Here is a 24,325-nt window from a genome sequence, read left to right as displayed (position 1 = left end):
ACCACCATGCTGGCACTGGTTCCCCCAATAGCCCCACAGCCCCTGTCCTCACTGCCACATTCCCATGGCCCTGTGCCCATTATTCCATTTTGATGGCACCTGTCTGCATGGCCCCTTGCTGAGCTTCCCCTTTTCCCTGTCCCCTGTACCCACAGCTGCCCCAGCCCCATGATGCCTCTCCTCAAACCTCCATCCTCCCATTTCTCTTTCCCCATTCCTGTCCCTCCAGCTGCCCCACTTTCCCAGTCACACCAGTGTCCACCCCCACGGACTGGCTTTGCTGGCATTGGGGACCTCAGGGGACCCCACAGCCCCCCTGTGACCCCTCCCCACTGCTCTCTGCCTCACCAGGGCCATCCCTGTGGCGTCAGGTCCGTGCCCAGGGCACTCACCCCACAGCAGCAGTGCCACCTTCCCGGCCATCACGGTGTCCCCGGCCATCTGGGCTGTCTGTCACACACTGACTGCACCACCTGTCCTTTTGACAGGTCCTTTGGCTGAAAGGGAAGGAAGCGAGGTCATGTCTCATCCTCACCTGTGGGTATTTGACACATGGTGGAGGCAGGATGGTGACAGGCTGGCCACAAGCTGGGGACAGACTGGGGGTGGGGTAGGAACGTGGTGTGTCATGGTGGGACATGGTGTTCCCATGAGTGGGGGCACAGAGGGCGAGGGAAGTCAAAGCTGGTGTTCCCAGCGGGTTGGAGGTCCTGGGGGAATCAAGGTCCTGGGGGAAGGGAGGTTGCAGGGGATGGAATCAAGGGGAGGGGGCTCCTTGGCAATGGGGGTCCTTGGCCATGGAGTCCCTGGGCAATGGCAGTCCCAGGATGGGGGGACATAGGGAATGGGGGTCCCATGGTTGGGCTCCCAGGGCAATGGGGGTCCCAGGGATGGGCAGTGGCTGGGTTCCATGTGGGTCACTGCAGCTTCACTGGATGCCTCAGATTTTGGGGTGACCCAGGAAGCAGATCTGGCAGGCCAGCATTGCCCCTTCGGGTGGCTCACGGCCTGGGGGTTTTTCCAGGGGGATTCCGGGGTGCTCTGGCTCTGAGCCTCCCCAGCGTTCTCCAGGGCCTTCTTCCTCTCTTTATTTCCATGTCTATCAATTTTTCCCTAAATTTCGCACTCCCCCAGTTCCTGGCTCTTCGGAGCAGATAAAGGGTTTGGGGGACCTAGAGGAGGGGGAGGGGAGAAGGTGATTCGAGAACGGGTGGGGCTGTGGGGGTGTCCAGCTGTGCCCCCAACACTTTCATTTTCCCTTTACTGCAGCAGAAGCAAAAGGCTGTTTGTGCCCAGAGTCACATGGTGGGGGTGACAGGTTCTGTCCTAGGGGACACAGCCAGGGGGTTCTGTCCTGGGGACGAGAGTGGAAATACCGAGCAGTGGTGATATAGACAAATTCACAAGCCCGCATTTTTAGGAATATAATATTGAACATTTATTAGGAGAAGAAAGACTTACAGCCGGAGGGAGTGGCTGGTTTGCCTTATTCTCAGTCCCGCACCGTATTCATTTTAATGTGCGCTTAAGTACTTTCTGTAACTGTTACATATTCATTGAGTCGAAAATAAACTATTTCCGCTTCAACCATCCCTCCTTCTTCGCTCTTTGCCCCTTTCCACCAGGCCAGCGACATCTTGGTCCTCTGGTTTGTTACAGGATTGAAGGCTGAAGTCTTCTATGGCCCTAATTCAACTTGTGGCTGACACTCTTCTAAGGGAGGTGTGACTGTAGATCACAGATTTCCTGGAATGCATGAGGTCTGTTTCTTTTTCTTCCTTCAGGGCATCATGATCTCTGGCTTTGTGGTTCATCAGTTTAAAAGACATCTATTACCATGTATCTCTTACCACATTTCTAGCATAATCCAACTATTACATAACTAATAATTCACTCTAACTTTGTTTCTACTTAACTGTATTTTATCGAAGTGCTAGTTTACAAAGTACCTTATCTCTTATAAATGCGAAATTCATATATGCAAAAGCCAACATTCACTATCCACTCATTTATCACAGTGGCTCTGCCCCGTGGCCGTGCTGGGGCTGGGGGTGACCCCGGCTGGATGGCGACAGTGGCTCCGGACGCGCTGCCCTAGCCGCTCCGGACACATGGCCACCGTCGCTGCCGCAGCCCGGGACAGTCGCGCCACTCGCAGCGCCATGGCAGCGCTACCTGCCCCGGTGACCGAGCCCAGCACTCCGCTCCCGCAGGCCCGGCGGCTCCTGCCGGGCTCCCTGCTCTCCCCCAGCCTCCCGCTCCCTCCCTCCCGGCGCCCCCCGCCCGCCCCAGGGCTGAGCCCGGCCGAGGCTCCGCAGCAGCTGCGGGGCTCAGAGCCGCTCGGGGAGCGCCGGCTGCGGGGCTTTGGGCACCGGGGGGCACCGGGCAGGGCTGCGGCGGGGCTGGGCTGGGCTCGGGGGACACCTCAGGCTGTCCCCGGCTCCGTCCCGGGATTCTCGGGGCTCTCGGTGCATTTGCGAGGGAACCAGCCCGGGAATGCCCCGGTTGATCATTTTGTCACCCTCCCCAAGGGACTGAGAGCCCCAAAAATCCTGCAAATACCATAAGGATCTGCTCAACCTCCTGACCTGGACCCTCCTCCTTCCTGGCTGAACAGGCAGAGCTGAACAAACAAACCCCATTTCTATCAGTTTAATCAATAAGCTGTGTTTTGGGTGCAACAATAGGGAAAAGGGTCCTGTGCCCCCCTGGCAGGGGGAGGGGGAATGGGGAGCCCTGGGAGCACTGGGAGCACTGGATCGGGGAACTCTGACCCCCTGGGCAGCCCCACATGGGACCCCCAACCTTGGCCACCCCCCGGCAGGGTTGGCAGCCACGGGAAGTGGCAGGGCGGACACATGCGAGGTGTGGCCATAGGCAGTGCCCTCCAGTTCCTCCCAGTCCCCCCAGTGTCACGGCACGTTCGCATAGATGTCACTGTGTTCCCACAGTCGTCCGTGGAGTTCTGGCAGCTCCACGTTGGTCACCTGGGGGTCCTTTGGGGGGCCGGTTTTGGGGTCCCCTGCAAGAGACCCTTACTGTGAGGACCCGTGTGGGGGTGACACCCATGGGTGACATGTCCCTGTTCTTCCCCCCCATACTCACCCTTTCCCTGCTTGTTGCGCACGATGTTGGAGTAGAGCACCTCCTTCTGGGGGGCCCTGCGGGATAAGGGGGTGTGGGAGGGGTCGGGGATTGCAGGCTGGGGGTACAAGGGAGGTCAGCACTGGAGCCCCCCACCCCTCTCACCTGTACTGCTGATTCCTGGCAGCTGCAAAGCAAAGGGAGGGGTGGTGACTGTGGAGTGCCTGGGGTCACTGAAACCCCGAGGGAGCCCCAAGGCACCCCGGAATTCCTGACCACCTGAGCCCACAAAACCCCAAGCCCGGCAAGGAAAGGGAACCCCCAAACTGCCCCTGAATCCCTGAAAGCATCCCCAACATCCCTGCACGACGCTCCAGCACGTCCCCAGACTGCCCAGAATCCCAGCAAAGGTCACTGGGGACTCAGCTACACCCAACTCAGGGGCTGTCAGTGCTGCCACATCGCCGCCCTGCTCTGGGTGGCTTTCCCCTACTCCCCGGGACCACTGTCCTCCACTGTCACCCACCTATGCAGTGCCACTGGTAACAGCCCCCGATGACAGACAGGAGCAGGACCAGGAACAGGAGGGACCCACCGACCCATGCAGCCACTGCTGGGGACAGAAAGGGATACACTGAGGTCACGCAGAACCCCGGGGGTCCTGAATCCCCCGGTGACCACGAGTGACCCCACCTGTGCCCCAGTGTCCCCGCGGTGTCACCTCCAGGGCCAGCTCTGGGCTAAGTGCCTGAAACACACGGTGCTCATCCAGCTGGTTGGTGGCCATGCATTGGTAGATGCCAGAATGTCCCACATAGATGTCCCCAAGCTCCAGGAGGGGACCCTGGGCCACCTCCTTCCCGTTGTACAGCCAGGTGAAGGTGACAGGTGCTGAGCCCACCTGCACCGAGCAGCGCAGGGTCACGGGGTCACCTGCATGCACCTGGAGTGCCGGGGGGCCAGGGGTGATGGTGGCATTGGCCACGGGCACTGCGGGGACAGAGACGGGGCTGGGGCTGGGGGAGGGGCTGGAACATGGTGTGGGGGGAGGGGGACGGGGGGGGGGAGGTGGGTGGGTTGGGAGGGAAGGGGGATGCCGTGGGTGGAGTCACCCTGAGCCCGAGGGTCCCACTCACCCAGGACAGTGACATTCAGTGCAGGGCTCTCAGCCATGCTCTCCCCGTCGCTGGCCCGGCAGTGGTAGTGACCGCTGTCATTCTCGCCAACGCTGCGCAGCTCCAGACGGGGTCCAGTGCCCAGCGGTGCCCCCAAGCCCTCCCGGTACCAGGAGAAGGACAGCGGACGTGTTCCCTCGGCCACCGTGCAGCTCAGCACCAGGCAGTCACCCAGTGCCACCTGTCCCCCGGGGGGCTGAGCCGACAGGGAAACCCTCGAGAGCGAGTCCCCTGCAGGATGGGGACACCAGGGGACAGTGAATAACTTGGGGAAGGGGGATCAGAGAGAAATGGGAGGACGCCAGTGAGGACGAAGGGGGCCCAGAGAAGGGGAGAGACTTGGAAAGTGGTAGAAGGGAGCCCAGGCAGGGATGGGGGGGGATTGAGGGAGGACACCTGGAGAGGGATGGGGGGACCCCAGGGAGGATTGTGAGGACCTAGACGGTGATGGGAGGACCTCAGAGAGGGGTAGATGGGCCCAGGGTAGGAGTCCGCAGCGGGATGGGAGGAGCCGGGACAGTGATGGGGGAACCTTGAGAGGAATTCGGGATGCGGTGAGGGAGAGGTGGATGGACTCTGGGGGCAATCAGGGTGAGCAGGGCAGCGATGGGGGAGCCGAGAAAGGATGGGGTGACTCGGTCACGGTGTCAGGGAGGTATGGGGGTACTCAGGCAGGGCTGGGGTACCCGGGGAGGCTGTGGGGTTGCCGTGCCCATCCCCGCACTCACTGCGCACCGTGACGCGGAGCCGGGCGCTGCTCTTCCGCACGGCCCCCCCCTCGGAGCGCACCTCGCAGCTGTAACTGCCCGAGTGGGAGACCCCCACGGCGGGCAGCAGGAGCTGCGGGGACACCTGCGGGCCCCCCAGCAACTGCCCGTCCCGGTAGAAGAGGTGCAGGAGAGGGGCTCGGGGCCGCAGGGGGCTGGGGGTGCTGAGGCAGCTGAGATTCAGGGGGGACCCCTCGGTGGGCTCGGGGGGACCCTCCAGCTCCAGCACCGGCACCGAGAAGAGCTCTGGGGGGGAAATGGAGGTGGGGATGGTGACTCTGAATACCTGGGGAGGGGCTGTGGGGTTGTGTGGATATTGGGCTTTCAGGGTGCTCACCGTGCACTGTCACTGTCACCGGCGGTGACTTCACCCATGGCGAGAGCTCAGAGTCCACCCAGCCCCCGCAGCAGTATTGGCCACTGTGGTGCAGCTGCAGGGGGGACAGAGACAGCTCGGTCCCATCGAGGGGCCTCCCCACCTCCTTGTCCCCAAAGTAGAAGCGCAGCCCAGTGACCGATTTGTCCCGCCAGCTCCGGCAGCGCAGTGTCACCGTGTCCCCCTCCAGCAGCACCCGCGCTGGCACCTGCAGTACCAACCGCTCTGTGGGACAGGGGTGACCTGTCACACAGGGCAGTTCCAGATGGCACCAAGACACACCCATTGGGTCACACACAGGCGTCCACTGTTCCAATAAGAGGTCCCCTCGCACTGTGATGCTCTGGGATGTCCCCGTGTGCAGGGGACAGGCTCTCATGACACGAGGGAGGTGACCAAGGAAGCAGAGCCCACCCAGAACCATCAGGGTCCCCGCGGGTGCCAGGCTGGGGACACAAACACCCCCTCACCGTTTGCGATGGTCATGGGGGGACTGAGCCCAGTGCCAGGTCTGTCACACTTGTAGGTTACTTTCTCCGTCACAACGAACTGATCCCATTCCTCCTTCCCCCAGCGCTGCCTGTCCTTGTACCAGGTGGTGGCATTTGGTGTCCCCGAGCCCTGGCAGGTCAGTGTCACCTTGTCCCACAGCACCGCCGGTGTCCAGGGAGGCTGCACAAGAAGCTGTGTCGTCTGGGCACCTGCGGGTGACAGGGGACACCAGCCTGCCAGGGCCAGCACCGGGCTGGGGACAGTCAGGCAGGGACATGGCATCCCCTGAGGACTCACCAGCAAGGCTGAGGGTTTGGACTGGAAGAGAGAAGGGATAGGGTGGGGTGGGTTGACTCCACGTGGACCATGGTACCAGGAGTGGGTGCTGTCCCCAAATAGTCCTTGTGGGGACACCAGTGTGGCACAGACCTCTCAGGAACAGGGGCACCTCAGGCACCCTGGGCTGATTCAGGACACGGGGACACTGTGGACATCCCAGGTATGGGGACTCTATGACCACCCCATGCAGACACAGGTCATCTCCACCAGCTCCACAGCCCCTAACCCCATGGCCACATCCCTGTGCCCTGTGCCCATGATCCCATTTCGATGGCACCTGTCCCTATGGCCACATCTGCATAGCGCTTGTCCCCTTGTCCCTGTCCCTGCATCACAGTTCCCTGATATGTGTCCCCACAGCTGTCCCAGTCCCATGGTCCCTCTCCCCACATTCCTGTTCTCTGTTCCTGTCCCCTCATTCCTGTCCCCCCATTCCTGTACCCCGTTTCCTGTCCACTATCCCACGACCATGGTCACATACCATGGCCACCATGGTCTGGCTCTGCTGGCACTGGGGACCTCAGGGGACCCCACAGCCCTCTGTGCCCCCTCCCCACTGCTCTCTGCCTCACCAGGGTCATCCCTGGGCCATCAGTCCCATGCCCAGGGCACTCACCCCACAGGAGCAGTGCCACCTTCCTTGCCATTCCCGTGTCCCCAGCCACCTGAGCTGGTGGTCACATGCTGCTGGGGCCTTCTGTCCCCCGGGCAGTGAGAAGGAAACAATCTCACATTTCGTCCCCACATGTTGGTCGCCCTTGATGGGGGCAGGGTGGGGACAGGATGCGGGCAGGGTGGGGACAATGTGCAGACATGCTGAGGACATGGTGGGGACAGGGTAGGGACAATATGCAGACATGCTGAGGACATGGTGGGGACATGGTGGGGACAAGGTGTGCCCAGAAATTGGAGCCTGAGGGGGTGTTGGGATCCAAGGATGGGTGTCCAGGGAAATGGGGTTCAGTGGGAAGGAAGGAATCACATGGGATGGGGGCCCTATGTTGGGGGGCCCAGGGATGGGGGTGCCATGGGAACATGAGCTCCCGGGATTTGGGATCATGGCATGGGGGTGTCAGGGGAAAGGGGTGCCCCATGGAAATGGGGGCCCTGGGTGTAGGGGGGTCCCAGAGAGGGGGGATGTAAAGAATGGGGAACCATGATTGGGTTCCAAGGCAAATAAAGGGCCCAGGGATGGGCAGTGGCTGGGTGGGCACCTGCCCACCAGGTCTTGGCTCCTTCACTGAGTGCCTCAGATTTTGGAGTGACCTACAGGTCAGCATAGTCCCCATGGGGTGTTCATGGTTTGGGGAGGCACCACAGGGCAGGACTCCAGGGCTGTGCCCCCATCCCATGCTTTTTCCTCTCTTCATTTCTATTTCTTTCCTTATTTCCCTCACTTTCACATCCTGTCCCCTCCACTTCATGGCTCAGCAATCCTGCAGATCTCCTGAGCAGGGAACAGGTCCTGAGGCTCCCACCTGCCCCATTTGATTCTCACAGCTTTAGAGCTGCTCAAAGGTGAGAATTGTGTGGGGGAAAAAGGCCTGGCTGTGGTTTGCTCAGCCCTGCAAGAAGCACAGAAACCAACTGGAGCTCAAGCAGTGGCTCTGCGAGGGCCTTTGATGGTTTTCAGAGCAGGGCTGGGTGGAAACCAACCCTGCAGGGGCAGCTGTGAGGGAACCAGTCCAGAAATACAGCAATCGATCATTTTGTTTGACCAAGAGAGCCCCAGAACTCCTGAAAAGACAACAAAAATCTGCTCAACAACTTGATCTGGACCCTCCTCCTTCCTGTACAAAACCTGTAACCCTTTGGAATCTCCCAGAAAGAATGTTTGGTTTCTGGCTGTGGCTGCCAGACAGGAGGGAAAAGTGTGGAAATATTGATCAGGGGCTCAACACATGGATCCTGGGAACACAGGGGTGAGAGCAGGAGCAGGGAGTGCCCAGGCAGGGGAATTCAGGGCAGGATGGAGGGGATTTACCAGGGAATCACACCCTGAGGGACACACGGGCATTTCCACAGATTCCTGTGCAGTGGTCCAAGGATGGACAGAGTTATTCCATTTCTGGGAGCAGAATCCATGGGAAGTAAATCAAATCTCAGAGTGGGAATGGGAAAATTGGGAAGAGTTCCTAAATATGGCCCAACAAAGCCTTCCTTGTGGGGTGTGTTGCTGCCCAGCAGACAGGGAACAATCACATGGACCTGATGGACACTCAGGGAGATTCCACACTCTGTTATTATCCACTGCAAATGCTGCTGTGGGATGCACCAATGGGCTCCTAAAGGGAACCATAATGTCTCGTGCCTCTGGATGGACCTTCTCTTGAAGGTCAGGATTTTTTCTTATTTTCATTCTCTCAGGAAACATTTTTCCCATTTGTTGCCTAAGAGATGGGAAGGAGGAGTACTTAAGAGACAAAACATGTAGCCAGGATGGGGAGGAGGGGGAAGGGGTGCAGTTTGCTGCAGTCTCTTAGCTGGGGGGTTTTCTCTTGGGAAGTGCAGAGATACGGTGAGACTTGGCTGGGGGTCAGGGGCTGGGCTCAGCCCTCTCAGCACTCTCTTGCTCTCTTGCTCTCAGGGGGATGGCAGGAGAGATGTTTGTGCTCTTGGTGCTGGGCTGTGCCTGAGGGGAGAATTCACTGCTACAGCGGAGTTTTGTCCTTCACTGCTTCTCCTTACCATGGGTGAGCCTTTGCTCGTAAGAGCAGCTGTTGAGCTGGGATGTTTTCAACACCCAACCTCACTGGGAGTGACCCTCACCATCTGCTTGGGTGCCTCAGGGGAAACCCAGGACCCTGACCGCCTTCCCTTCTCTGGAGGGAGTTTTTCCCTGCGGCTTGCAGGAGCTCAGCTGCAGCTGCCAAGCCTGGCTGTCTTCCTGCCACTGTTGTGGCAGTTTTTGTTACACTTTCACTCGACACCCTGCATCTGCCCCAACCCCTGCGGCTCTTGCCAGGGCTTCAGAGTTTTGTCCACACTTTGTTTGCTACCCTGGGTGTGCTTGGCTCTGCTGTTCCAGCCCACTGCTCTGAGGTTCCTGCTACAGTCCAGCTCACCACCCGCAGTGGCACTCAGACCAGCTGCTCCCCGTGAGTTTTGCAAAGGAAGCCATTGTCTCTCATTCTCTGTCACCTGAGCCGCCATTGCCAGGTGGAGAGGCGGCTGAGCACGCACCACAGCGCCCCCTGCAGCCGCGGGGGAATCATTGCACCTGAGCTGCCCAGCTGGGAGCCAACAGCGCCCCTGCTGGCTGTGACTGTAACTGCACCGAATGGGGAAAGAGTCAGACATGGGGGTGGTTCTGTCCTGGGGGGCACATCCAGGGGGGTCCTGTCCTGGGGGAAAAGAGCTCTTCTGGTGTGGTGACACATCTGGGTGGAGGTCTGGTCATGGGGGGTCCTTGCTCTGGGGGTGACACATCCCAGGGGAATCCTGACCACCTCCCCATCACCTGTGGGGCACTGTGACCTCTGAAGTGCCCCAACTTCAGACATGTCCTTTAATGACCTTGCCTGGACAATGGCAATTCTCAGACTAAATTGGATTGAATTCCCTTATTCCCAATTGATTGAGACAAAATTACACATCCATAGGATACAAGTAAAACGCTTTTCCCACATCTGTTTTTATGAGTAAAGAAAACAAACTCAGCCAAATCCAACTGACAAAGATAAAATGGCCTGGTTTATAGGATCTTTTTGAGAGTTGGTCTCCAAACAAGTCGCACACAATATAAACAAAAAGAAATCACAAAGCACTGAGAGTATATGTTTTGCTTTAGGACTCCATTCGTGCATCCCACAGCAGCATTTGCTTTGGATAGTACGGAGTGTGGAATCTCCCTGAGCGTCCAACAGGTCCATGCGATTGTTCCCTGTATGCTGGGCAGTAACACACCCCACAAGGAAGGCTTTTTTTAGGCTATATCTAGGAACCCTTCCCAACTTTTCTCATTCGCACCCTGAGACTTGATTTATTTCCCATGGATTCTGCTCCCAAAAATGGAACAACTCTGTCCATCCTTGGACCACTGCCCAGGAATCTGTGGAAATGCCCGTGTGTCCCTCAGGGTGTGATTCCCTGGTAAATCCCCTCCATCCTGCCCTGAATTCCCCTGCCTGGGCACTCCCTGCTCCTGCTCTCATCCCTGTGTTCCCAGGATCCATGTGTTGAGCCCCTGATCAATATTTCCACACTTTTCCCTCTTGTCTGGTGGCCACAGCCAGAACCCAACATTCTTTCTGGGAGATTCCAAAGGGCTGCAGGTTTTGTACAGGAAGGAGGAGGGTCCAGGTCAGGTTGTTTAGGAGACTGTTGTCTTTGCAGGAGTTCTGGAGCTCTCTCAGTCCCTTGGCCAGAGCGATTTTGTCCCCTCATTTTGGCCAGAGGGACAAAATGATCAATTGCTGCATTTCCAGACTGGTTCCCTCACAGCTGCCCCTGCAGAGTTAGTTTCCACCCAGCCCTGCTCTGAAAACCATCAAAGGCCTTCGCAAAGCCACTGCTGGAGCTCCAGTTGGTTTCGGTGCTTCTTGCAGAGCTGAGCAAACCACAGCCAGGCCTTTTCCCCCACACAATTCACACCTTTGAGCAGCTCTAAAGCTGTGAGAATCAAAGCCAGGGGGGCAGGTGGAAGCCTCAGAGCAAGGCTGGCAAAAGCCGCTCTTCTAAAGTCAGCTCCAGTTTTCCATCCCAGTGCTGGGGGGAGGGTTCAGGATTGTCCTCACATGTTCTGAACAGAGGAGGGACAGTCAGGGGGGTCACAGGTATTTCATGTGGAAGGTCTCATCCTCATCCTGGTTCCCAGCATTAAGGCCCTGCAGGGGGAGCGAGGGGTGGTGGTTATGGGACGTTGTGGGGGTTTCTGTTACTCCTGTGGGGGCTTCTTACCCACAGAAGGGCCTTGGGGGTCTGCAAGATTGGAGGGGAAGGGGCTGCACCTTGGGGCTCCAAAAGGGGGACTGGGGGCTCCCAAACTGAAGAAGTGCTGATAAGGGGGACATAGAGGGGATGGGGCATTTCCCAAGCTGTGGCACCCCAGAGGTCACAATGCCCCACTGGGGACACTGGAGATTCCAGGGCCTTCCCTGGACTGGAGATTTCAGGATGTGTCACCCCCAGAACAGGGGCCCCCCAGGACAGGACCTCCCTAGATGTGCCCCCCAGCAATGATCCTGCCCCTGTCTTCCAACTCCCAGCACAAACAGCCTCTTCCTTCTGCTGCAGGAAAGGGAAAGTGTTCAGCCAGACAGCTCCATCACCAACAGCCCCCCCAGCCCCCCCACCCCTCCCTGAAACCTCTGCACTCCTTTTTACCCCAGCCTTTCCCTGCTCAGTTTCTCCCTGGGATTGCTGAGGCAGGGACTGAGGCAGGGCAAGATCGGGGTGGTAGCGTGAAAATGTGGAAAATAAGAAAAAAAAGAAACAGAGAAAGGAAAAATCCTTGCGGGTGAATGGCACATTCCAGGAGTACATTGGATACCTTCAGTGTCCTCATGTGGTGTCCCCCAAGCTGGGGGCTTTGCTGTGCCCTGGGTCACCCCAAAATCTGAGTCACCCAATGAAGGAGCTCAACCCACATGCCCACCCAGACACTGCCCATCCCTCAGACCCCCATTCCCCATGGAAACCAAAAATAGGACCCCCATTCCTTAGGTCCCACCTCCCTGGCACCACCATAACAGGATTCCTAGTGCCCAGGACCCTCATTCCCTTGATCCAACGGGCCCCCATTCCCCAAGAATCCCCTATTCCCTAGGGGTCCCCCCATTTCCTCCACACCCCTGTCCCCGGGACCCACATGCCATGACTCCAATCCATGGTTACCATGTTGCCCTGGGACCCCCATCCTTGAACCCCCCTGCATGTGGACCCCCAATACCAAGACAGTCATTCCCTGTGAGTCCTCCTCCTCAGGACCTCCATTCCCTAGAGCTCCATTGCCCTGGGACACTGAGCTCCCCACATCCCCTGAGCCCCCCATGCCTGGGAACACCATGTCCCCATCATGTCCCCGTCATGTCCCCACCCTGCCCCCAGCCTGTCCCCACCCTCCCCTGACCAAGGGCCACCCACATGTGGAGACGAGACCTGACCTTGCTTCCTTCCCCTTAATCCGAAGAGCCACCACCCAGGGGACAGTCGGTGCAGTCGTGTGACAGCCAGCCAGGGTGGCTGAGGACACCGGGATGGCCGGGAAGGTGGCACTGCTCCTGTGGGGTGAGTACCCTGGGCACAGGCCTGATGCCCCAGAGATGGCCCTGGTGAGGCAGAGAGCAGTGGGGAGGGGGCACAGGGGGGCTGTGGGGTCCCATGAGATCCCCATTGCCAGCAGAGCAAGTCCATGGGAGTGGACCCTGGTGTGACTGGGGCCATGGGGTGGCTGTGGGGACAAGAGCAGGGTACAGGAATGGGGGGAATGAGTTGTAAGGAGAGGCATCACGGGGCTGGGGCAGCTGTGGGTACAGGGGATAAAGATGCAGGCACAGGGACAAGGGGATAAGCAACATGAGGATAGCCCATGGGGACAGATGCCATCGCAATGGGATCATAGGCACAGAGCCATGGGGATGTGGAGGTGCAGCAATGTGCTGTGGGACTGTGGGACCATCGCCAGGATGGTGGTGTCACCATGGTCAGGGTGTCCACAGTGTCCCCATGTCCTGCCTCAGCCCAGGGTGGCCAAATGTGTCCCTGTCCACAAGACCTCTGGGCCACACCAGAGTCCCCATGGGGACTGCTGGGGACAACCCCACACGCTGTCCCCATGGTGCTTCTGACCTCATGGTGCCACCCCCACCTAGACCCTCTTCCTTCTCCCTTCCAGCCCAGATCCTCAGCCTCGCCGGTGAGTCCTTGGGGGATGCCATGTCCCTGCCCTGCTGTCTCCAGCCCCGCAGTGGCCCTGGCAGGCTGGTGTCCCCTGTCACCTGCAGGTGCCCAGACCCCCCAGCTCCTCGTGGATCCCCCCTGGACACCAGCGGTGCTGTGGGACCGAGTGACACTGACCTGCCGGGGCTTGGGGACTGCCGGTGCCACCACCTGGTACAAGGATGAGCAGCGCTGGCGGCAGAATGCAGCTGACCACCTCATTGTCACTGAGAGTGGCACCTACAGTTGTCAAACACACGGCACCAGGCGCAGCCCCACCGTGAGGGTCTTAAATGGTGAGCAGGAGATGGGGATGGATGGCCCACTGATGGCTCGGAATGGGCTCTGCTCGGTGGGTGGCCTCACACTGCTCCTGTGGCAAGAGTCTGTCCCCTTTACACGGGGACATCCCAGTGCTCCCCTGTGCATCCCAGTGTGATGGGAACACCATGGGGATGCTGGTGCAATGGGGTCATCCCTGGTCTCCCTGGGATCCTTCCACACAATGGAGACTCCCCCAGTGGTCCCTGGTGCCTTGGACTCCCACCTTGGACCCTTCTCAAGCCCCTCAGTGCAATGGGCTTCCCCCTGTCCCACAGAGCAGCTGGTGCTGCAGGTGCCGGCAGGGGCACTGCTGGAAGGGGACACGGTGACACTGCGCTGCCGGGGATGGAAGGACACATCAGTCAGCTGGGTGCAATTTTACCATGAGAAGAAGGAGCTGGGGGGCTCTCCCAGGAGGATTCAGCTGTCCCTGTCCCCCCTGAAGCTGCACCACAGTGGCATCTACCACTGCAGTGGCTTGGTGAGCAGCGGTTTGTCAGTGTCAGAGCCAGTGACAGTGACAGTGCACGGTGAGCACCCCACAGCTGGATCTCCAATAACGAGACATCCTCGCAGCTAGCAGACTCAGAGTCACATCCCCACCTCCCATCTCCTTCTCAGAGCTCTTCTCAGTGCCGGTGCTGGAGCTGGAGGGTCCCCCTGAGCCCACCGAGGGGTCCCCCCTGAATCTCAGCTGCCTCAGCACCCCCAGCCCCCTGCGGCCCCGAGCCCCCCTCCTGCACCTCTTCTACCGGGACGGGCAGTTGCTGGGGGGCCTGCAGGGGTCTCCGCAGCTCCTGCTGCCCGCCGTGGGGGTCTCCCACTCGGGCAGTTACAGCTGTGAGGTGCGCTCCGAGGGGGGGGCCGTGCGGAAGAGCAGCGCCCGGCTCTGCGTCACGGTGCGCAGTGAGTGCGGGGATGGGCGCGGCAACCCCCACAGCCTCCCCGGGTACCCCAACCCTGCCTGACTCTCTCTCTACCTGCCTCCTTGCCTTCCCCAGGTACCTCCCTCCATCCTCCCATGAGTGTCTCTGGTCCCTGCATCCCTCACCTCGACCCCAAACCACTCTCCCCTTACACCTCTCCCTCTCCTAGGTACCTCCATTATTCAAAGGTCCCACCATCCCTGTCTGGCTCCCCAAAACCTTCCCTCTGGTCCCCTCAAACCCCCTCCATGTCTCCCCTTCCTAACATTCCTTCCCTCTCTAGGGTCCCTTCCACCCCCTTCCAAGCCTCCCCGTCTCTGGGCATCCTTCTTCCTCACTGGGATCCCCCTACCGCTCTCTGATCCTCCCTTTCCTGAGTCACTCACTGCTCCCTGCTTTCCCTCATCCCTCCAGGGCCCTCCATTCCCTTTGTCGCCCCCACAGGGATCCCAGTATCAGGGGTGTCCCTGTCTGCACAACTACCCAATGGACAGGTGGCACTGGGTGACAGCCTGGTGCTGAACTGCACAGTGGCCGCAGGGACAGGTCCTCTGTCCTTCTCCTGGCACCGGGAGGGCTCGGGGACACTGCTGGGCACTGGCCCCCGTCTGGAGCTGCGCCACGTTGGGGACAATGACAGCGGCCACTACCAGTGCCGGGCCAGCAATGGGGACAGCATGGCCGAGAGCCCCACACTGAATGTCACTGTTCTGGGTGAGTGGGACCCTCGGGCTCAGGTGATCCCACCCATGGAATTCCCCATCCCACCTCATCTCCCTCACACCATCCCCAACACACCCCAGGTCACAGCCCCACCACTGCGTGTCACAGTCCCAGGTTACTGAGACCATCTGGGTCCAGATATCTCCACCCACAACATCCCACCCATGGCTCCCTCATCCCACCTGTCACATCCCACACCCCACATCAAGTCACAGTCACCCTATTGAGCGTGACCCTCCTGAGTGAGTGGGACACTGAGGATTGGGGTGACACCCCCCATGATCTGCCTCGACCAATCAATCACATCCCATCCACACTAATCCACACCCCCTACAGGGTGACGGCCACCATCACCCTCAGACATGCTTCTGGGTGAGAGGGTACCTCGGGCTTGTGGTCACTCCCATTCACAGTATCCCTCACCTCACCCTCATCCCACCCATTGCATGTCCCCATCTTACACCAGGTGTGATCCCCACCACTGTCAGTCACAGTCATGTGTGAAGGGGACCCTCAGTGTCCAGGTGCCACCATGCTGAGATTCCCCCATCCCCCCACACCATGTTCCAGCCCATCCCCCAGCCTCAGCCCCGTCTCTATCCCCGCAGTGCCTGTGGCCAATGCCACCATCACCCCTGGCCCCCCGGCACTCCAGGTGCACACAGGTGACCCTGTGACCCTGCGCTGCTCAGTGCAGGTGGGCTCAGCACCTGTCACCTTCACCTGGCTGCACGATGGCCGGGAGGTGGCCCAGGGTCCCCTCCTGGAGCTTAGGGACATCGATGTGGGACATTCTGGCACCTACCAATGCATGGCCACCAACCAGCTGGATGAGCACCGTGTGTTCCAGGCACTCAGCCCAGAGCTGGCCCTGGAGGTGACACTGCGGGGACACTGGGGCACAGGTGGGGTCACACGTGGTCACCAGGGTTGCAGGACCCCCAGAGGGACAGGTGATGCTGATGTGTCCCACTCTGTCTCCAGCAGTGGCTGCAGGGGTCAGTGGGTCCCTCGTGTTCCTCGTGCTCCTGGGTGTAGCTATGGCCTGGCACCAGTGGAAAAGCATGAGTGGGTGACAATGGGGGCAATGGGGGGCCTGGGGAGGTGGGCAGCCCTCTAGAATGTGGGGGTGATGGGGCAGCAATCACAGTGCTTGACTTGGGCAGTGCTGAGCCCACTGTGACCTCTGCCTGAGGTCCTCAAGGATTTGGGGCAGTGCTGGAGGATCCAGCAGGGATCTTGGGGATTCTTTCAGGGATCCTGGGGGAGTTTGTGGGGTCCCCTCCCATCAGACTTGGGGTTCTGCAGGCTCAAGAGGTCCAGAGTACTGGGGTGTTTCAGGGGTTCCTGGACACCTCAGGGATACTCAGGGATCCTGGGGGGAAGTGAGGGTCCGGTGGGGATTCAGGATTCCTGTGCAGGGTCATGGCCCTGGGACCCCACAGTCACCCCCACCTCCTTCCTTTGCAGCCACCAGGAAGCACCAGGACAGGTGAGTGGGAGGCTCCAGCCATGACTCCCCTTTTATCCCAACCCCCAACACCTCCCATCCCCTCCCACACACCCCCTTATCCCAGCAGGGTCCCCTCGGAGCCCCCAGCGACCCCAGAGGAGGGGGAGGTGCTGTACACCCACGTTGTGATCACCAAGCAAATGGGAGGTGAGTACAGGGTGGCACACGCAGGGACATGTCACCCAGGGTGTCACCCCCACCCCCATCCCACAGCCAGTGTCTCTTGCAGCATCCCCCCGTGCCACCACACCCCAGGATCCCCAGGTGACCTATGCAGAGCTGCCAGGACCTCATGGGCGACTGCAGGAATCAAGTGAAATCTAAGGGAATGTGGCCTGGGCCAATTAGAGATGTTGGTTACACCTCAGTGATAACAAATTTAAGAAGAAAATCAAAACAACATGCATATGTAGTTCATTCTAGCCAGAGAAGAAGGAGGAGGTGAGAACATGTGAGGGAAAACAACATGGAGACACCAAGGTCAGTGGAGAAGGTGGGGGGAGGTGCTCCTGGTGCCAGAGCCAAATTTCCTCTGCCGGCCGTGGTGAGACCATGGTGAAGCAGGTTGTCCCCCTGCAGCCCATGGGGTCCATGGGGATGCAGAGATTCACTTGCAGCCCATGGGAAGATGACCCACACTGGAGTGGGTGGATGCCTGGAGGAGGCTGTGATCCACTGGGAGACCCCATACAGAGAGAGGCCTTGCTCCTGAGATGGAACAGCCTGGCCTCGGAGGCCTGGACCCCGTGGATGAGGGAGCCACGCAGCAGCAGTTTTGGGAGGTCTGTCTGTCTGTGGAAGGAGCTCACATTGCAGCAGTGTGTGTGCTGCTGCTTGAGAGATTTGGACCCATGCTGGAGAGGTTCATGGAGAGCTGTCTCCCATGGGAGGAACCCCACAGCAATGCAGGGCAAGAACTCCTCTCCCTAAGCAGCAGAAGAAGGTTCTGGTGATGAACTGACCCAAACCCCCATATCCTGTTCCCCCTGTGCTATCAGTGGGAAGGCTGAGGACACGAACAGTGTCTTAAGGGCTTATTTTACTTCTCATTATCCTCCTCTGACTCTGTTAGTACTAAATTTCACTTTGCAGCAGCTTCAGTTTAGCCTGTTTTGTCCTTGGAGTGTTTTCTCCCAGTTCCTTATCTCAGCTCATCAACCCTTGTGTTTGTCCTGGTCGAGGCCGTGTTTCCAATGGGGTCCTGTTGTAGTGTCCATTGGACGCTGTTGTTCTTCCACACTTGGCAGCCCCACAACAGAAGGGTCCTGGAAGAGCCCAGGCCAGGGATTGAGCTGTGGAACTGCCTCTGTCTCCATGGCAGCTCTGCCAAAGCCCAACATTCCCTTTGGGCTCCCTGAGATCCCCGTTCAGGTGCCCGCAGCCCCTCGTTCCCCTCCTTCCTCCCTGCACTCGCTGGTGCCAGGCCTCCAAGGATGTCTGTTTTCCATAGGAAAGTGTCTCAGTTTAAAAGACAAATGTCTGACAAGGAGGGCAGGAATCTTCTTGGAACAAAAAGAAGAGCCTTCTCTCCAAATTATTTTAACTTCAAAACTACAGGGCTTCCAGGAAAAATGTAGAAAATGGAATAACAGTTCTTTACTAGAAAATATATAGAATGGAACAAAACAAACAACACAGTAACAGAAGTTTCCAACCTACTCAGTGCTACTTTTTCCCCTTTGTTGTGGTTATGACCACAGCTGGCAAAGGGCGCTGGTGGCTCCAGCGAGGCAGAAGCTGCAAGGACTCACTTGTAGTGGGCAGGGTCTGATGTGAGCTCAGAAATTCCCCGGGTGGTAACAACTAACCGGCATCACAAGGAAAGAAGGGGGTGCTCCACCCACAAACCGACACGGCCCTGTCCAGTCTCAGCACTGGATGTTGCCCAAGTCTGAGTCAGCAGGGGCAGCCAGGATCCTCTGGCCAGCAGCGGGCACAGGCAGGGCAGGCAGGCAGAGCTCGATGGCGGTGCTGAGCTCTGGCACAGAAAGCCCAGGGTGAGAGCGCACGGCTCCCGGCAGCACCGCGGACACAGATCCTGCTGAAGTGACCCCAAGTGGGAATGGCCAAATCAGCCCCTTGGGAGTGGCCATGGGAATCCTTGGCACAGATTCTGTCAGGAGAGGGGATTTCAGGGACCCCAAAGGACATAGTTGGGCATTGTAGGAGCTGCTGTGGAGACAGAGGGAATTCAACTGCCACAGATTGATCCTGCCTGCCCTGGAAAATGGGGAGGCTCCAGAAAACCCACAGTGCATTGATGACATCATAATGAGGGGGAACACAGCACAGGAGGGTGTCTGGGGGTGATTTTTTAATGAGTCACTACTCCTGATCGTCTGCTTTATGCCCAGAAATGGGTCCTGTAGTTTTAGGTGTGGTCTGGTGGAGGAGCAGGAGCCAGAGGAACTCTAGCTCAGGCTTGGTCCAAACCCTCACTCCCCTGTGCTCAGCTTTTTGGAGCAGACAGGTGTTACATGGTTGCTTTCAGCTAGCTTTGGTTGTGTTTGCTTAGGCAAGAAGATTTTCACTGGCCTGCAGTAGCAATTCTTCAGTGGCTCCTGTTGTTTCTTCTGGAACTGTTTGCCTTGCTTTTGGTCTGAAGATCAGATCATCCCTGGGGAGATGGTCAGCAGGACCTGTGGGGAGCTGCCAGAGCAACTCCGCCCAGCCCTGGACCTTGGGAGAAGCTGAGCCACCAAAAGAAAGGACTCTAAAATTCACCAGCCTTGTCTGCAGCATGGAGGAGACCAATGTCAGAGGTTCACCAGGTTCCCATCTGTTTTTTCTCTTCCCCAAGCTGCTGTGTGGACTCTTATTCCCTTCCCTGAGACAAAATTATCTGCCTTTTTTTTCCTAGCAGGTGGCTGGTGAAGGTGTTTTTCCCCTTCCCCTGACATTTTGGGTTTGTTTTTGCTGCTGTGGGTGTGGGGTGTGTGTGGAGGGTGACATTCTGACAGTTCAATATCTAACAGTTACTTATTTCCTCCTGTGCCACGCGGGCACCTTTTTTGTCAAATAAACAGACTTTTTTCACTTTCACCTACTAAAAATTCATTTCATATGAGTGGGAAGGGATTGCTGAAACCCTTTTTTCAGAGGAAATGTTCATTCCCAAGCATTCTCTCCCAAACTTTTCTCTAAACTGAGAGAGAGGGTTTTGAGACAGGGAAGAAGAGAATGCAGAGCCTCCTGAAGGCTGCTTTGGCCATCAAAGCAATGAAGGTCCAGAGCCCTGCCAGGTTCCTCCTGGTGGAGGAAACATGCTGGCGTTTGTCCCTTTCCAGGGGTGTTGGAGTTTGGGGAAGGGCTTAGAATTTTTCTCCATCACTCTTACTAAGCAACAAATTGTGGGGGTGCGGCGGCTCGATGCTGCGGATCCCGAGTCCCCGAGGCCGGCGGTCGGCGTAATCCACGGGGACGCTGCCGAGGATGCCATCGCCTGGGACTCGGAGGAGGCCGGGCCATAAACCGCTCTCTCCCTCCCCTGGAAAGTTTTTCCTAAGTTTATTGGTTTAAAGTTCGCTTCCCCGCCCCTATCACCGCCCCTGCTGCTTGCCCTCACTAGAATGTTCTGTTGCCGGGCTTCCCCCATGAGTTGTTTGTAATCCCCTCCCTAGTTATATTTCATTTGCTCCCCCGCTTGTCCCTCATGTTGTCCCGGAGCCCCGTTGGCTCCGCCCCTGTTGTTCCTCCCCGGGAAACCCCGTATTTCCCCCTAAAAACCCCCTCCCTTTGTTCTCTCGGCATGGTGTGGCCGCGACCCCAGCCCCGCCGGGCTCTGCGCCCGGTAGCTGCGTGGACCGCCCCACCCGAGAGCCCCCAGTGTGCCTCCCCCGCGCTGCTTCTCCTTTAATAAACTGCGCACTGGTGACTCTCAGCTCGTCATACTCTCTTTATCACGGGAAGTGACCAGCGACTCCACGGCGTTCCTGCCTGGTAGGCACCCGCCTCCGCCGCGTGGTCCCTGCCGCTCCAAGGAGCGAGCCTGGGAACACTGAGGCTGACCGTAGCCGCCTCTGGGACAGAGCTGAACAGCCGGGAGGGCTGAGAGCTTGGGCCCAGGTGAGGCCTCCGAGGTCTCCCGAAGCCCCGGAAGCCATTGGGACTAAGGCGGCCGGACCCCTCCGGACCCTACAACTTCAACAAATAGTTGAATGTTTAGAGCCATCAAGTCTTTTGTAAAAGACAAAAGGTGTGCTTGGCCAGGGCAGGGTAAGGGAAGAGCCAGCCCTTGGAACGCTCTCTCGTGGTTTGGACGCTGGGAGGAGAGGCTGCTCTTTGCTTTTCAGCTGCGACCAGAGGAAATCCAACTGTGCCCTGTTTTTTCTCTTCTCCTGGCTGGGTGAGCTTTGATTTAACCTCTTTCCCACTGGGAAGTGCACGTTTCCCCAGGCTGCGTTTCCTCGCAGCAGCTGCCAGGAGAGTCCGGCTGCCTCTGCTGCCTGCCCCCCGCCCTCTGCCGCACGAGACCACTGCGTCTGCTGTGACTGCAGAAATCCTTGCTACCTCACTAGCTAGCTGGGAGAGAGCCAGCTCCTACCCCTGCCGCCCTGCTTTTTGCCACTCCGAGCTGCTTTGCCTTCCTGCTCTCTTCTCAGCCTGCCCGCCATTACCAGCTGTCTGAGGCTGACCTGACCCTGTGCCACAGCACCACCTGCAGCCGCTCGGGAGTCATCGCACCTGCCCTGCCCGGCCAGGAGCTCAACAGCGCCCCTGCTGCTTGCAACCATGATTACACCACACGGGAAAAGGCTCAGCAGCTCACAAGTCATCTGCTATTGGTTTCTGATTCTAGTTGTGGTTGCTATTATTGTTATTGCTTGTTTATAGATACTAGTAAAGAACTGATATTCCTTTTTTCCCATACCTTCGCCTGAAAGCCCTTGATTTTTCAAAATTAAATAATTCGGAGGGAGGGGAAAAATCACATTCTCTGCCTTAAGGGAGGGTTCAACCTCTCTTGGCAGACACCTGTCTTTCAAACCAACACAAGGGGCTTTCCCTGGAAATTGTTCCTTTTCTGACTCTTTTGATTCTGAACATTGTTGCAGTTGCTGTTGGTTTTCTCTGTCATTGCTGTTTGCAGGAAATTGTTCTTCTCTCAGCCCTTTGGGATCTTTGCCTTTTGTGCCTCCTCTGGGAGGGAAGGGGCAGCAGCCCCTGTGCTGGGGACGATGAAATAGAAAGCCTTATAAATATGATTACCTGGCAAAAGATGCTGAGGATATGGAGACTGAAATGAAGACAAGCTTTGAGTTACCAACCCCAGCTAGTGAACAACTTGAAAACAATGATATGGCCGACTGAAGGCAATCCCCCTTCTTGATGAAACCATACCCTCTGCTTGCAGACAGGTCCAAGGGTCAGAGCAGACCCTGCCTGCTTGGCAGAGGGTGCAAAAAGCAGGTTTTAGGGTTTAAAATATAACGCCGTATGGTAATGCAATGATTCTTAAAGGTTTTATGTAAATGTTGTAGGATTTGTAGCTTGTTCCAGATTGGTTAATGAGAATTAGAATATTCAACACAGAAGATGATTTATTGTATTGCAAACGGCAGCTCGCTCTCTTGTTATTCATCTCTTCCTGCTCTCTCCCTCTCTCTCGCTCTCTCTTGCTTCTCTGACATGCTTTGCGCTGCCTGGCAGCCCCTAGCAGCTCCCCTACACTCACACTCTTTCACAATAAACTCCATGCTCTAAGACCTGACTTCAGAGATCTCTCGTCTCTGTCCCAACCATTCAAAACCAGCAAACAGAGCCTCAAATCCTACAGGATCTAATCATACACCCCTGGTTTTTAGTGGCAACACAAAATTGGAGAATCCCATTGCTAAAACCCGAGAGAGCTGAACAAAGAAACACCATTTCTGCCAGTTTAACCAAAAAGCTGCATTTTTGTCTCAGGAGCAGGGAGACAGGTCCTGTGCTCCCTTGGAATTGGGAAGGGGGATGGGAAGCCACCTGGTGTACTGGGGGCACTGGGAGGAGGAATGCAGAGTCAGTGGGAGCATAGGGGTACTGGGAGGGGGAATGGGGATCCCCTGGGGGTACTGGGAGCACTGTGGGGCAAAAATGGGGAAGTCACTGAGGTTACTCAGAGCACTCGGATGGGGATTGGGGCTCCTCTGCAGGTACTGGAAAGGGGATGGGGGAGCCCCTTGTGCTACTGGGAGGGGGAATGGGGAGCACTGGGTGCTCTCTGAAGCCTCTCCTGACACGTGGCCACCTCACAAACAGGATGGGCAACCACAGAAGCCGTGGAGGAGAAAACCCCAGTGTCCCCAGTACCCCCACTTCCCAGAGTGTCAAAACTTTGGCTGTAGAATTTCATAGATGTCACTGGGTTCCCACGGTTGCTCATTCGGCCCCAGCAGCTCCACATAGGTTGCCTCAGGTTTCTCCACTGGGGGCGTTTCGGGCTCCAGGGGGGCCCTGTGGGGATAAGGGAGTGTGTGGGAGGGGATGAGAAGTCCTGGGGGTTTGGGTGAGAGGGGTGTCGTGACTGGAGCCCCCCACTCACCTGTCCTGGTGCTTCCTGGTGGCTGCAAAGGAAAACAGAAGGTGACTGTGGGGTCCCTGGAGCCCCCAGCCATCCTTGCGGATCCTGAACCCTCACCAGAACCTCAATTCTCCCAAGGACCACCGAGTATCCCTGATGTCGCCCGGAAACCCTGAACTATCCTAGTGTCCCCAGCTCACTGAGCCCCAAAACTCCAAGTTCAGCCGAGAGGAGGAACCTCCAAACTCTCCCAGGATCCCTGAAAGAACCCCCAGCATCCCTGCATGACCCTCCAACACATCCCCAAACTGCCCAGGGCCCTGAGCTGAGGTCACAGGAGGCTCAGCCCCTCCCACATCAGAGACTGTGGGTGCAGCCCTGTCACCTCCCTTCTCTGGGGGATTTCCCACCACTCCCGGAGCCCCAGTCACCCATTGTCCCTCACCTGTGTGGTGCCACCAGTGACAGCCCCTGATGACACCCGCAAGAAGAAACAGGAACAACAAGGACCCAACAAATCCTGCGGCCACTGCAGGAAACAAAGGGACACACACTGGGGTCACCTGTCACCACAGGGGTCCTGAAACCCTGGTGACTTAAGGACTTCCCTCCTGTGCTCTGTTCCCTCTGTGACACTGCCAGGGACACAGCAGGGTTGAACCCAGGTCGTCCATGACCTGGACATCTCAGGTCCCCACAGGGACCCCATATGATCTGACCTGTGCCCCAGTGTGCCCGCGGTGTCACCACCAGGGCCAGTTCTGGGCTGAGCGCCTGGAACACGCGGTGCTCCTCCAGCTGGTTGGTGGCCACGCACTGGTAGGTGCCAGAATGTCCCACATCGATGTCCCCAAGCTCCAGGAGGGGACCCTGGGCCACCTCACGCCCATCGTGCAGCCAGGTGAAGGTGACAGGTGCTGAGCCCACCTGCACCGAGCAGTGCAGGGTCACGAGGTCACCTGCGTGCACCTGGAGTGCCGGGGGGCCAGGGGTGATGGTGGCATTGGCCACGGGCACTGCAGGGACAGAGACGGGGCTGAGGCTGGGGGAGGGGCTGGAACACTGTGTGAGAGAGGGGCAGAGGGGGGAATGAGGGTGGGATGGGTAGGATGAGGGACTCTATGCATGGTGGCACCTGGAGACAGACGGTGCCCTTCACCCATGACTGTGACATACGGTGGTGTTTGCTGACACCCGTTCTCTGGTGGGGATGCTGTGGTGGGAG

The 24,325-nt window shown here is 58.0% G+C and overlaps 2 protein-coding genes and 2 long non-coding RNA genes across 7 annotated transcripts in view; 2 read left to right on the top strand and 2 right to left on the bottom strand.

The window, feature by feature from the left end:
* The window catches only part of LOC146420291 (low affinity immunoglobulin gamma Fc region receptor III-like), a 111,768-nt gene extending 110,570 nt beyond the window's left edge, over positions 1-1,198 (bottom strand). The window contains exon 1 of the mRNA XM_085048405.1: positions 393-1,198. The gene's annotated coding sequence lies outside the window, so the exon portion shown is untranslated. The remainder of the gene's footprint in view (positions 1-392) is intronic.
* Positions 1,199-2,651: 1,453 nt separating this feature from the next.
* Positions 2,652-24,075, bottom strand: LOC146420288 (uncharacterized). Of its 4 annotated transcripts, XR_014849199.1 has the most exons (5): positions 23,882-24,075; positions 3,611-3,824; positions 3,250-3,271; positions 3,106-3,161; positions 2,652-3,022 (listed from the first exon to the last, which is right to left on the bottom strand). It is a non-coding gene; the product is annotated as an uncharacterized LOC146420288 (long non-coding RNA). The 4 variants fall into 4 exon arrangements; XR_014849198.1 differs by having other exon boundaries at positions 3,106-3,271; positions 23,882-24,062; XR_014849197.1 differs by lacking the exon at positions 3,250-3,271 and having other exon boundaries at positions 23,882-24,000.
* LOC146420290 (uncharacterized) lies at positions 12,395-13,625 on the top strand. The gene is made up of 3 exons (XR_014849213.1): positions 12,395-12,461; positions 12,914-13,089; positions 13,178-13,625. It is a non-coding gene; the product is annotated as an uncharacterized LOC146420290 (long non-coding RNA).
* On the top strand, positions 14,767-16,205 carry LOC146420289 (uncharacterized). The gene is made up of 2 exons (XM_085048371.1): positions 14,767-15,076; positions 15,694-16,205. Exons 1-2 carry the CDS (start codon positions 15,040-15,042, stop codon positions 16,203-16,205), a joined length of 549 nt encoding a protein of 182 aa, XP_084904497.1. The 5' UTR covers positions 14,767-15,039.
* Positions 24,076-24,325: the final 250 nt, after the last annotated feature.

The sequence above is a fragment of the Lichenostomus cassidix genome, unplaced genomic scaffold (assembly GCF_008360975.1).
Source record: "Lichenostomus cassidix isolate B80296 unplaced genomic scaffold, HeHo_3.0 HiC_scaffold_852, whole genome shotgun sequence".
Lineage (NCBI taxonomy): Eukaryota > Metazoa > Chordata > Aves > Passeriformes > Meliphagidae > Lichenostomus > Lichenostomus cassidix.
The sequence above is the reverse complement of the archived record's forward strand: the minus strand, read 5'-3'. Positions and strand labels throughout refer to the sequence as shown.